The sequence below is a fragment of the Cydia splendana genome, chromosome 20 (genome assembly GCF_910591565.1).
Source record: "Cydia splendana chromosome 20, ilCydSple1.2, whole genome shotgun sequence".
NCBI classification, from domain to species: domain Eukaryota; kingdom Metazoa; phylum Arthropoda; class Insecta; order Lepidoptera; family Tortricidae; genus Cydia; species Cydia splendana.
Window position 1 is genome coordinate 6,804,668 of NC_085979.1, and position 14,005 is coordinate 6,818,672.

Consider the following 14,005-nt stretch of genomic DNA (forward strand, 5'->3'; position numbering starts at 1 on the left):
TTTTCTAATATTTACAACGATATTTATAAAGATAAGAAGACGCTTTTACTGGAACAAGTACTCATTGTTTCTAATAATGAGCGCAAAGTCCTGAATTTCGTCGACTAGTATCATCAATTTTGCATTATTTCGACTTTTCTTGTAAGAGCGCTCTTAACAGTGGCCGAGTTACTAACAGCTCAAAAGATCACTGTCAAGCACATTCAGCACTACCACTTCCCCGACGTTTCGACGAAATAAGGAAGTTACGTGCAAACAAAACTGTCAGTACGAAAAGTAACATTTTAAAACTCAATCTGTAATGCTGTGTCACTTATTTGAGTAATAAATAAATAACCTCGTTTCGACAGGTGTGATGTGATATACAATCGATAGTGCTTTATTATGTTGTCCTTGTCGCACAATGTTGTATAATAGCTAGTGTGGGAATACCATTAATCCAAAAAACTAATAAATTAAAAATAAACCACAGATTTCCAAAACAACAATTTATTTTTTCCTACGCCCACCCTGCTTTGCCGCCTGAGGTTTCCCAAACGCTTTGCCCTTCTGCGGATTGCCTTTACCCTTGGCGCCTCCTTTAGCCGGGTTCCCTTTGCCCATAGGCTTGCCTTTGCCTTTGGGGCCCACCGGCTTGCCTTTGCCTTTGGGGCCCACCGGCTTGCCTTTGCCTTTGGGGCCCACCGGTTTGCCCTTCTGGACTCTATTGGCGTCGTAGCGCAAGCGTTTGGTCGCTGCTCTGGAGGTGTCGGTTAGGTCGCTGGCGAAGTTGGACTGTTTGCGTTTGGTTTTCTGTTTGTGGACGCGCGGGCGCTCCTCGTTGTCTTCGACCGCGCGGATGCGGTTCTGCTTCTTGTTGCGTTTGGCCATGCGGGACTGTAGGAGCGCCACCTGGTAATCAAGTTAATAAAACAGTAGATTGTACAGACAAGAGCAGAAAACAACCAGTTTTATCATAGGCAATGTGTCTGTCCCAAGCAAAGCGAGTTTTATGCAGTTTACACAAGACATTACAAAAATAATTAACGACCGTGAAAGAAAAATTGACTGCGCTATTATTGTATGCACTGTCAGCATCAAAAAGATTGTGACAGCCAAGGTGGGCAAATATATCACACCTTTATTATCATATAAGTAAAAGTGTACCGATTTATTTGTTTACAAAATCGGTCACCGAAAAATACTATCAATTGACTCCTCGCTATAACGTACCTTCTCCATCTCTCTCTGCACTCGCTCCTCGGCCGAGTCCTTGGGCCTCGGTTTGCCCTTCTCTTTCCCCTTCCCCCCCGCATCCCTCCTAACCCGCTTCCTGCCTGACTCGTAGTCCGACTCGTCGTCCGAGTCACGTTTGCGTTTCTTCGGTTTGACCTTTTGTTTATCTGTGAAACAAGGAGAAATATTAAAAACTCGAATTTAACACCTTCATACATCGAGCAACACCGGGAACGGAGACGGTATTCGTACTATTTCCCCTTTGCTGAAGCATAGGTACAGTCAGCAGCAGAAGTTGCTAAGCGGGCGAGGTGTTCAAAATTACATTGACACGCTCTTATTCTCTTAACAATAAAGTCGCGTCAAGATCATTTTGACCACCTGGCCCGCTTAGCAACTTCTGCTGCTGACTGTACAACTGTATCTATGGCGATGCGTGTAGTGACTCATCCGAACACAAAAAGAGATCGAGGTTTGCAAGATTTGTCTTTGACGTGTGTCATTTTCTATGTATTTTTGTCGTCATTACAGATTGGTTTTTGTATTGTAGTGAGTGAAAAGTGTGACTGTGTGCATGTTTCCCCCGGCAAAAAATGGCAGAAAGATTTGTACGGTAAGATATCGCTTGGGCTCCTCCCTTCCGACATGTCGGCAGCCGGGGTTGCTCGTTGCGCCTTTATAGCTTTAGTTATTTTGATTTGAATTTTCAAGTTGTATTTTTTCTCATGTATTTTTTCAACCAACCAACTTGAAATTTGGCGAGAAAGAAGTGAGACGAATTCAGTTTTTGGAACTTCTACTAAATAGCGGAGCCATGGGGGTTCCAGGGGTCTACAGTCCACATCAAAGAGCGATTACTGAAGGGCCAAAAGCATCGGCTCCTGCTTCTATATCTAAAGTCACCTTTCCCAGCATGAGCCGTGAGTGCCAGCCGTTCCTTCTCTTATCTTCTCCTCGGGGTCTGGAACCACTCGTGCCGCCGTGTCGGCTCCTGTTTCTATATCTAAAGTCACCTTTCCCAGCATGAGCCGTGAGTGCCAGCCGTTCCTTCTCTTCTCTCTTCTCCTTGGGGATCTGGGACCACTCGTGCCGCCGTGTCGGCTCCTGCTTCTATATCTAAAGTCACCTTTCCCAGCATGAGCCGTGAGTGCCAGCCGTTCCTTCTCCTCTCTCTTCTCCTTGGGGGTCTGGGACCACTCGTGCCGCCGTGTCGGCTCCTGCTTCTATATCTAAAGTCACCTTTCCCAGCATGAGCCGTGAGTGCCAGCCGTTCCTTCTCTTCTCTCTTCTCCTTGGGGGTCTGGGACCACTCGTGCCGCCGTGTCGGCTCCTGCTTCTATATCTAAAGTCACCTTTCCCAGCATGAGCCGTGAGTGCCAGCCGTTCCTTCTCTTCTCTCTTCTCCTTGGGGGTCTGGGACCACTCGTGCCGCCGTGTCGGCTCCTGTTTCTATATCTAAAGTCACCTTTCCCAACATGAGCCGTGAGTGCTAGCCGTTCCTTCTCTTATCTTCTCCTCGGGGTCTGGAACCACTCGTGCCGCCGTGTCGGCTCCTGTTTCTATATCTAAAGTCACCTTTCCCAGCATGAGCCGTGAGTGCCAGCCGTTCCTTCTCTTCTCTCTTCTCCTTGGGGATCTGGGACCACTCGTGCCGCCGTGTCGGCTCCTGCTTCTATATCTAAAGTCACCTTTCCCAGCATGAGCCGTGAGTGCCAGCCGTTCCTTCTCTTCTCTCTTCTCCTTGGGGGTCTGGGACCACTCGTGCCGCCGTGTCGGCTCCTGTTTCTATATCTAAAGTCACCTTTCCCAGCATGAGCCGTGAGTGCCAGCCGTTCCTTCTCCTCTCTCTTCTCCTTGGGGGTCTGGGACCACTCGTGCCGCCGTGTCGGCTCCTGCTTCTATATCTAAAGTCACCTTTCCCAGCATGAGCCGTGAGTGCCAGCCGTTCCTTCTCCTCTCTCTTCTCCTTGGGGGTCTGGAACCACTCGTGCCGCCGTGTCGGCTCCTGCTTCTATATCTAAAGTCACCTTTCCCAGCATGAGCCGTGAGTGCCAGCCGTTCCTTCTCTTCTCTCTTCTCCTTGGGGGTCTGGGACCACTCGTGCCGCCGTGTCGGCTCCTGTTTCTATATCTAAAGTCACCTTTCCCAACATGAGCCGTGAGTGCTAGCCGTTCCTTCTCTTATCTTCTCCTCGGGGTCTGGAACCACTCGTGCCGCCGTGTCGGCTCCTGTTTCTATATCTAAAGTCACCTTTCCCAGCATGAGCCGTGAGTGCCAGCCGTTCCTTCTGCTCTCTCTTCTCCTTGGGGGTCTGGGACCACTCGTGCCGCCGTGTCGGCTCCTGCTTCTATATCTAAAGTCACCTTTCCCAGCATGAGCCGTGAGTGCCAGCCGTTCCTTCTCTTCTCTCTTCTCCTTGGGGGTCTGGAACCACTCGTGCTGCCGTGTCGGCTCCTGTTTCTCCTTCTTCAAGGACCCCTCGAGCTTGGCTGTCTGTTTCTCCATCTTGTTTAGCTGGCGCTCGGCGTATTCTTCGTCCAAAATGGCGGCTGGAGAAAAGGAAATATGGTTAATATATATTCTTGGATTATGATGAATTCAGTCTTGGCAAGAGAGTGTGGAAGCCCTACCATAACATCAAATTCCTATCAAAATACGTCGTTGGAGATGTTATTGTCACTTATAAAATAATACTTACCTCTTTATTACAAAATTAAACATCAACATCAGATACAGAGGGATAAAGTTTCATAAGATTAGAAGTAAATAACAGGTGGTCTTATCACTAATAAGCGATCTTTTCTAGGCAAACTTTGGGGGGTAGATTTGGATCGATTATCAATAGAAGTGATTTCTGTACTTGGCCACGATCTCGGGCGGGACTTGACGGGATTTAACCTGCTTCACTTCACTATGAGATAGTGCACTCACCTATCTCTGGTTCCAACCGTCTTAATCTCTCTTTATACTTGGCGCTCTCCAAGTATAGACTTGGCTACAATCTCGGGCGGGACCCGACGGGACTTAACATACTTGTTTCACTTCACTATGAGCAAGTCCACTCACCGATCTCTGGCTCCAGCCGCGTCAACCTCTCCCTATACTTGGCGATGATCTCGGGCGGGACCTGGCGGGACTTGACGGGTCGTTTAGCGCGCTTCACTATGAGCTTGACCAGCTGGCGCTCCGCCTCGCCCGCTAGAGACACGGACACTCCGGCGCGGCCCGCGCGAGCTGTTCGGCCTACCTGTAAAGGAAGATGTATAAGCATAAAAAATGTGTCGAAATTTCGTTATCTGCCTCTTTATCGCTCGAATAAGAACGTGTTTCGCGGTAGGCCCTCAGTACGAGCAAGAGGCGCCCCCTACGCAAAGTTTTGCGTAATATTCCCTATTGTAAAATTATCATTATCATAAAGATGTCATGCAGTTTGGCTATGATATATTAGTTTGGCGAAATGTTTTTTGATTGAAGTATCTGTAAATAAATAAAAAAAATAAGGGATTGTCAAACGTGATGTAAAAAGTATCCAAGATTACAAGCTATATATAAATAACCACGCCAGTCGCAACCAGATCAACTAGTTTAGTTATAAAGCTTTTCGCGCCGGGTACCTATATCAACCTCACCTCGACAAGATCTGGAAGTAGGTATTCGTCGTTCAACCAAGGTGCGCTTGACCCGATCTCTGGTATTCTCGATCTTCGTTTACGGTGCCGAGACAAGGAGCCTGAAGAGTCGCGACAGGGCAAAAAAATTGACGCTTTTGAGCGGTGGTGTTCGCGAAGACTCCTACGCATACCCTGGACGGCTATGAGAACCAATAAGTCTATCCTAGAGGAGCTGAAAATCACCACACGGCTCTCTACAATATGTCAAGAAAGCGCACTCAGCTTCTTTGGTCATATCATGCGGTCTAAAAAGCACGACCTAGAAAGGCAGATTATCTTGGGCCAAATAGGGGGCAAGCGAGCGCGAGGAAAAGCACCCACGAGATGGTCTGATGTTGTGAAGAGGGTGGTTGGCGGCAATATGCAGTGCGTGACCCATTATGGCCTATGATCGCACACTGTGGAGACGTAGCATACATAGTCGAGAGACCTATATCAAACCCTCTAATCGAAGTTACTTACGTTACGCGAATAAGGGTGGTCCATTCCACCTGTCCAATTTCTTTGTCCAATGTGTATTTGCATCTCACATTTTGTTTAGTGAGAGAGTGAGACGCAATGCACATTGAACCAAAATATTGGACAGGTGGAATACCAACCTTAAGCGACTAAGTCCCGTTTAACAAATAATATCTGGAAGACCGAGCTTTGCTCGGAAAACGTATAAAAACTCAAAAATGCGCGTTTTCCCAGAGCTAACACCTAGCTAGATCGATTTTTCGCCCCCGAAAACCCCCATATGGCAAATATCAACGAAATCGTTAGAGCAGTTTCCGAGATCTCCGAAATATATAAATAAATAAATATACAAGAATTGCTCGTTTATAGGTATAAGAATAATCTATGAAAATACAAGTCAACTTACCCTGTGAATATAATGTTCTAACGTCGCTGGCAGTGTGAAGTTGAGTACTGTCTTCACGCCGGGTATATCTAACCCTCTCGCTGCTACGTCTGTAGCAACTAGCACGTCAACCAGTTCATCTTTGAAGCGTTTTAGGGAGTCGAGACGTTGAGGCTGGTTTAGGGCTCCGTGGAGTTCTGCTACCTGAAAATTATACGAATTTTTATGTTTTATGTATTATAAAAATAGAATAATAAAAACAAAATATTTTTGTCGTAAGAACATGTAAGCGTTTTCACGAGTGAAATTCGGGCGAAAACGTGTGTAATGCTCTGTCTAGTGTGCACTAGAGCTGCTCGCATATGTTTTTATGTCCTTAGCATGTACACCCAGCTGCAAAAGTCCATGGCCACTTTATGAATAATTTCCACTAATAATTTGTCCATTCCATGCCATTTTGCAGCACGCTGTACTACAAGAATGAATGGAACTCATTCAATAAGTGGCCATGCAGTTTTGCAGCATGCTGTACGACTGATGATCAACTCAAGGGCCACGGTTACACGGTTATGTATGTATGTAGGAGTGTCCTCATACCTTGACACCGAGCAAGCCGAGCGCGACATGCAGCCTGTGAGCCTGTTTCTTCGTCTGTACGAACACGACGGCACGGTCGCGGAAAGTGTATAAACCTGTATGTATGTGTGTATGTATGTAGGAGTGTCCTCATACCTTGACACCGAGCAGGCCGAGCGCGACATGCAGCCTGTGAGCCTGTTTCTTCGTCTGCACGAACACGACGGCACGGTCGCGGAAAGTACGGCACACTAGAGCGCACAGCAGCGCTTCGCGGTCTGCCTCACGACCTGCGCGGATCCTGCAATTCAAACCAACTATTAGGGTAATTCGCCAGTAAGTGGCCACCGGCCAATAACTGGCCACCCTAAACTAAAAATGAATTCTATTCACCTATAAACAGAATTCATTTTAGTATAAGGATTCAATAACTGGCCAGCCTTCAATAACTAGCCACCTTATACTAAAATGAATTCTGTTTATAGGTGAATAGAATTAATTTTTAGTTTAGGGTGGCCAATTACTACTTAACAGGTGGCTAGTTACTGGCGAATTGTCTATCTTAAATTGACGATTTTGAATCAGGCTGTTTTTTTCCAATATCTGTTAATAATCCCGTCGTTGTGAATAATAAAGAGTAAAAAACGTGAAAGTATAAAAACTGTAAATGTCAATCATCACTCAAAAAGTTAGGGGGGGACGGCATCTGGTAGCTGCTCTCAGAGCCCTCTAAAAAATCCACCAAACATCAAACTGTATGTATTCGCTAACCTTACGAACTCCTGACGCAGGTTAAAAGCCACAGCCTTATTGGAGGACAAGGAACAATTTAACCGGTTTTTGCAGAGAGACTGCGGCGAGGTCCTTCACCTCTTCACTCATGGTAGCCGAGAACAGCACGGTCTGACGTCTGGGAGAGCACTCAGGCGAGCGAGAAGTTCTAGTACCTTTATCATCAACATCACAGGACCTCTCAAACAACCGGTTGTAAGCTACTCAGATCGTCGCTCCACCAACATCTTGTATATTCGAAATTAAAAAGAAATTTTAATACAAACTTCGATATCGCGTTTCAGGTGGTAATAGCGCCATCTAGTGCTCATTCAAAGTATAACGGTTGCCAGACTTATCTTCACTCGCGTAACACAGATCGCCGTTTAAGTCCTATATAGATTACAGTATATCCTGGTCATGCTACAAAATTGATTCTTGAAGTTTTTCGACATATGTGCTTACCTGACGAACTCCTGACGCAGGTTGAAAGCCACAGCCTTATTGGAGTCCAGGAACAGCTTGACCGGCTTCTGCAGCGACACCGCGGCGAGGTCCTTAACCTCCTCGCTCATGGTGGCCGAGAACAGCATGGTCTGACGTTTGGGGGAGCACTGCCTGATGATCTCCTTCATCTGTTCCGCGAAGTATTCGTCTAACATCCTGAAAACGATGACGTATTACAACGCAAACAGGGTTTTTTTTCCTTTAAGATATCGCTGGCCCAATATTACAGGGAACATAGAAGTATGTTTCACTTTTATCGAACTGAAATTTGAATATTGTCGTAGTGACATTAAGTCGAATTTCAACTATCTTGAAAATGTAACATAGAACCCTGTAATATTGGGGCAGCGATATTGGGTAAGGGTGGTATTCCATCTGTCCAGTATATTGGTCCAATGTGTATTTGCGTCTCACATTTTGCTTAATGAGAAAGCGGACGCAATGCACATTGGACATATAAATTGGATAGGTGACGTGGAATACCATCCAAAGCTGCAATTTGAAAAAAAAATCAAGCCAGAAGCTATGGTTACACCAGGCTAAGTTGGCAGCGATTTTGATAGCACAGACTGTGTAAGTGTTATTTTAAACGTCAAACTTCTATGTAATTATGACGTTTTAAATAACACTTGCACAGTTCTTGCTATCAAAATCGCTGCGAACTTAGCTTGGTCTAACTTGATGACATTTTGTGTTTAAATGGTTAATTAAGACACGGAGAGGCAGCTGACGTGTACGGGACTTTATATAGTCGGTGGCTTAATATAAGTATGTATCCACTTTTTTATAAAGCTAGTAGAGCGACGTCAGTAATTAAATTGGGGCACTTACTGTATGAGTTATCGTCCAAAAAGGAGTGAATAAGGATGTTTCTATTAGAATTTCAGATGGAAACATCCTTTTTGTACTTAAAGCATCAGGACCCTTCTGTGATGGAAAGCCACATATGATTAATAAATACCTGTCGGCTTCATCCAGTACTAGTACTTCAATAGAGTGCAGACTGAAAGAGGGTGTGTTCCTAATATGGTCTATAAGCCGGCCCGGCGTCGCTATGACCACGTCAGGGTTCCTACGCAGCACGCTCTCTTGGTATTTCACGTCGAGACCACCCACAGACAGGCCCACCGTCACGGTGGTGAACTGGGAGAGCTGGCGGGTTACGGTGTGAACCTGAAAGTAAGTAAGACAGTTACAATGGGGTTGGCAACTGTCAAAGGTTTGCATAGATGGCGCCATCATAGCTTACTCCTTCTTCTATGAAATTTGGCTCAAAGGGCTGACATCCAGGGCATACAATTTAAATTACATCATAATAGGCTACTTTCCTAATAGTCAAATCAGCTTCTTTTTTAGAACTGTCAAAACGATTTGCTAATATGGAATTTATATGAAAACGTCACGGTCAACTCGCCTACTTTTTGTATTTCAATCCGATTTATTAAATAGAAATTGTGTTTATTAATATCTGATAGCTATATCTTCTTCTTCCTTGCGTTATCCCGGCATTCTGCCACGGCTCATGGAAACCTGGGGTCCGCTTGACAACTAATCCCATGATTTGACGTAGGCACTAGTTTTTACGAAAGCGACTGCCATCTGACCTTCCAACCCAGAGGGGAAACTAGGCCTTATTGGGAATAGTCCGGTTTCCTCACGATGTTTTCCTTCACCGAAAAGCAACTGGTATATCAAATGATATTTCGTACATAAGTTCCGAAAAACTCATTAGTACGAGCCGGGGTTTGAACCCGCGACCTCCGGATTGAAAGTCGCACGCTCTTACCGCTAGGCCACCAGCGCTCCGATCCGATCTGATAGCTATCTATGTTTTTCTAATAATTATCTGTTGTTTTATTTCGTGCACAGTGGGAAATAATTTATTTTAAGTAGAGGAAGCATCCCAATTTTAAGAGCCTGGTTCTTGTCGATGGAGTGATCGCCATTTAAAATTGGCATGGGAGTTTGATCCTTAGCATCTACATTTTTTTAATTTGCTGCATTTTTCTACGAACAAAATTGTCTTGCCAGACTATCAATGGTAAACCTATACTATTACAGTGAAATCTCGATAATCTGACATCTCGATGGTCCGGTATACCCAGTAATCCGGCACAAAATTGGGATACAAGATACAAATGATCATTCTATGTCCTTAATTAATTTACTATGTGCGCTAACATTTTCGCTCTTCAATCTCTATAAAAGGCTAAGTTCCAGATAAGAATATTTTTTTGTTAAATTTAGTATTTTAGTAAAATGTACTCTACGACATATTCAATATACATCAATAATATGCAGATTTGCTCTAACTTCCAATAAAACGAATTTTCCAGTAATGCGGCTCTCTTGTGTCTGCATTAGTGCCGGATTAGTGAGATTGTACTGTATATCCTGTGTTACCTGAGCGCCTAATTCTCTCGTAGGCACAAGCACCAGCACTCTAGTGACTCGGCCGCCGACTGTCTTGTATAGCAGCCGCTCCAGTATGGGCAGCATGTACGCCGCCGTTTTGCCTGTGCCCGTCGCGGCGCAAGCGCATATGTCCTTTCCTAGACGAGGAGAAAAATGTAGTTAATATAACAATACTAGAAACAATAGGCACTTGTCCCACCGCCGACGATGAGCGATAAGCGAGTAGAACGATAAACTAGAAACGAGTGGGCGAATAGCGAGAAGTGAGTGTTAGCTCCAATAGTTTTGTCGCTCGACTATAGGCGAGTGTTCGAGTCCGACGGGCTATTACTCGCGTCACTCGCTCGGGCGGTGCAGCGTAGCCGAACACGCAGACTGATTGGTCTCGCAGCTTGAATTCTAACTACGAACCGAGCATCGCCGAGCGAGTATCGCTGAGCTAGTTTTATCTTATCGCGGCGACAAACTAGTAGAGCGAGTGTTCTCGCCAGCAGTGTGAACAGCCAGCGATGAACTATTAATATATGTGTCTCTTTTACTAACACAGGATCCTAATCTTTTGTTCGTTTCTTGGGCGAGAAAATCGCCGATAGTTAATCGCTTACTCGCTCTTGGTGGGACAAGTGTCGGGTATTTGACTGTATTTAAAATAAATTATTTAACAACATGCATGATATAAAGCACCAGAAAATTAATAGAGAAACGTAGACCGCGGTTATTTTTAGACACAATTTATATTTTAAAACCCGTAATAAAACTATAAAGAGTAGGTAATTTGATCGTGCCATCACATGCTAGAGTTTCATATAATTTTCATAGTAGAAAAATCGTTTTGATAGTTCGAAAAAAGAAACTGATTTGACTAGTAGTCAAATACCCTGTTTATAGGGTGAATGTTTGGCAAGGGTTCATCTATAAATCATGTGAATTTTATCATAAAATTATGTATATTACCACCATATTTATATGATAAACCTTGGTACCTAATGGCTCATAATGTGTTAACTCCTTTAAAATCCTTTTGCTTCAGTTTTAAAAAAGTACACATGATCTTGCAATTCTTGCATAAGGTGTAGTGTCAAAATTAAGGCAAAATTTGATCTCATGATTCTTGGATGAACCAATGATTACATTAAAGGGCAATATGAATTAACCTCTTACCTAGTAAAGCCACTGGTATGGTAGCTGCTTGGATGGGTGTAGGGTGGACATAGTTAAGTGTTCCTATGGCCTTCAGCAGCGGCCGAGAGAGGTTCATCATGTAGAATGACGCCTGCTCATCATATGGTGGTGGTTCTTCAAAGAAATCAGAGTCATATTCTACCTGAGCGCCTTCTCCGTCATCTTTGAGTTCCTAATGAGGATTTAATAAAGTTTTGGAATAAAAAAAAGTATTAATAAGGTACAGAGGGACAATTTCGACTGCGGGGTAATTTCAACTAATCGAAATATCTTCCATGTTTTACATTATTAACTAGAGTGCCCTATATCTCCAGATAGCGAAAAAAATGTGTTGTCTTTGACTCTAGTTAATAATATAAAACATGGAAGATATTTCGATTAGTTGAAATTAACCCGCAGTCGTAATTGCCCCGCTGCACCTTAGCAATTCTCAGGCACTAAATTAGATTTGATTGATAGTAAAAAGCACTACAGAGGACTTAGAATGGACTATAAGTACTAGATGAGTAGAGATTAAATGACATTAGTTTAAAAAAATATTTTTGAATTAGTCATATTTAAGTGCGAGTCGGACTCGCACATGAAGGGTTCCATACCTACCATTTCACAAAAAAACGGCAAAAAAGCCCCACTTCAATATTTATTATATTTTGTTTTAGTTTAGTGGCAACAGAAATACATTATCTGTGAAAATTTCAGCTATCACAGTTCATGAGCTACAGCCTGGTGACAGACAGACAGACGTCCAGACGGATGGACAGCAGAGTCTTAGTAATAGGGTCCCGTTTTTACCATTTGGGTATGGAACCCTGAAAATATGATTGGGAAGATTCTTCTCGAGGCAGAGGCGTAGGGTTGGAGCCGGCATAGCTTTATTTGACGTTCATAAGCGCATTGTAATATGCCTACTTGAATAAACTATTTTTTATCTTTTATCTTTTATTGGACCCGAGTAACCTTAATTCATTAAAAATTAACATTATACGATATGATATGAAATAAATACCTGTTTTAGCTTCTGCTTTTTAGTTAGTTTCTTTTCCTTGGTCTTGATCTCATCCTTCTTGAGTTCATCATCCGATATTTCTAGTTCGTCCACATCACTATCTGAAATATTTATATTATATTTAGGTGCATTCAGACCAAGCAAATATGCCAGAAGTGTGCAAAGCAAACATGCGTATTTGCTGAAGTATGCTTGCTTTATGCATGATTTAATTGCACTAATAAGGCACATATTTGAAGCAAACATGCATACACTCATGACAGATTGGGCGACATCTGGACGCACCTTTAGATAGATGCATTCAGTCACACCCAACCATTTAAATTATTAAAAATCACAGTTCTAAAATACTAAAACTTTCTTATCAATGTTCTACACTGTTATAGTGAGACTCTGGTATATTAGGAATCTAGTAATGAAACAATGTGGTGATTTAAATAATATTACTGTGCTTGGTAATGTAATTTCTCACTGCCCAGAAAATAAACTAGTAATTTTTAAAGAGTTTTGAGTAGGGAAAAATTTAAAGAATATTTAAATAAACATAAGAAGGATTGACTTATACAAACCTTTGTTGTCATCCTCATCGGTGTCAATGTCACCCGCTGATCCCGTCACCTTGGCCTGCGCTCGCCGCCTCTCTATCTTCTCATCTATGGTGCGCTTCACATTTCGGCGAACATACTTTTGTAAGTCGTCCCAAGTGTTCTACAAATATTGGATAAATATGAAATATATATGTATGTAACATACATTGTTACAGATGTAGTGCAGAATTATTTTCCTTTGTATTGTCATGGAAATGTACGAACGTGTCTTGCGATTTCAGTCAGTCTCGGTATAAAAATTATTGAGATTGACAGAAGTAGCATGAGAAATACGAACGTTTCCGAGAAAATACGAAGGAAAACAATTATGCACTACATCTAGGGCTGCCATCTCTAAATTCGCCGAACCTGTACAAAGACTTAAAAAACCCTGGACATTTGGCTTAAATCGCATTTTTTCCCCAAACATGTATTTATACGGTTTTTACCTACTTTCTACACAATGATGCCGGTAAATAATTAAATTCAATAAGGTGTTTCCTCACATAAAAAGTGTCCGGACACTTTTTGATAACTTTCCCGGACGGCCTCCAAACTAGGACAAATCCGGGGAAACCCCGACGAATGGCAGCCCTAACTACATCTGTATGTAGTTCATGTAGTAGTTATGGCTGTTGTAAGTAATGATAACATACCTTGTTATATTCTTTTACTGAAGAAACAAACTGAAACTTCGGATTGAAATCGGCTTTCTTCTTTACTTTTTGCTTGGAGGGTTGATACTAGAAATAAAATCATAATATTGGAGAATCAGAGGGTTAAATAAGGTGAACTTAATCAAAGAAAAATAAATAAATAACACGGCATGTCCTACCTCTACTTCCACGTCGGATTCCTCCGAGAAATCCTCCACTTCTTCACCGTCATTAATAGTTTTTATAAACCCTGGAAATCCGGCGACTTCCATTTTAAATTATAAACAGTTTATACACCTATAGCAGTGAATATATGAAAATCATTTTAAATTATCACCAAAACACATCTGCTTTTTTGAGGTTATCTATCAAACTCACATGTGACAGCATAGACAGATAAATTACGTTCTGAAATTGTGCGAACTGTTGATATTTTTTCTGGGATTGTTAATAAGATATTTATACTTTTGTTATTTTATAACATACAAAACGTAAATAATCAACTGAAATTTAATAGATTTTAACGTAAAGTGGTACTTTCGTTAAATGTAGCATTTTCATATTATCTTATCATA

At 42.7% G+C, this 14,005-nt stretch overlaps 1 protein-coding gene across 1 annotated transcript; it reads right to left on the reverse strand.

Annotated features, from left to right (window-relative positions):
• Positions 1–479: 479 nt before the first annotated feature.
• Positions 480–13,812, reverse strand: LOC134800470 (probable ATP-dependent RNA helicase DDX27). The gene is made up of 16 exons (XM_063772935.1): positions 13,610–13,812; positions 13,431–13,517; positions 12,757–12,895; positions 12,188–12,288; positions 11,161–11,353; positions 9,988–10,136; positions 8,546–8,757; positions 7,543–7,740; positions 6,463–6,607; positions 5,752–5,934; positions 4,282–4,462; positions 3,579–3,764; positions 1,960–1,962; positions 1,213–1,382; positions 666–891; positions 480–611 (listed from the first exon to the last, which is right to left on the reverse strand). Exons 1-16 carry the CDS (start codon positions 13,700–13,702, stop codon positions 490–492), a joined length of 2,388 nt encoding a protein of 795 aa, XP_063629005.1. The 5' UTR covers positions 13,703–13,812; the 3' UTR covers positions 480–489.
• Positions 13,813–14,005: the final 193 nt, after the last annotated feature.

Bases quoted from the DNA above. Each gene is read 5' to 3' on its own strand.
- LOC134800470 (XM_063772935.1), bottom strand. From the start codon at position 13,702: ATGGAAGTCGCCGGATTTCCAGGGTTTATAAAAACTATTAATGACGGT. The intron at 12,289-12,756 runs GTTTGTATAAGT...TAAATATTTCAG, and splicing joins CGATGAGGATGACAACAAAG to ATAGTGATGTGGACGAACTA. The intron at 892-1,212 runs GTACGTTATAGC...CTTGATTACCAG, and splicing joins TGCAGAGAGAGATGGAGAAG to GTGGCGCTCCTACAGTCCCG.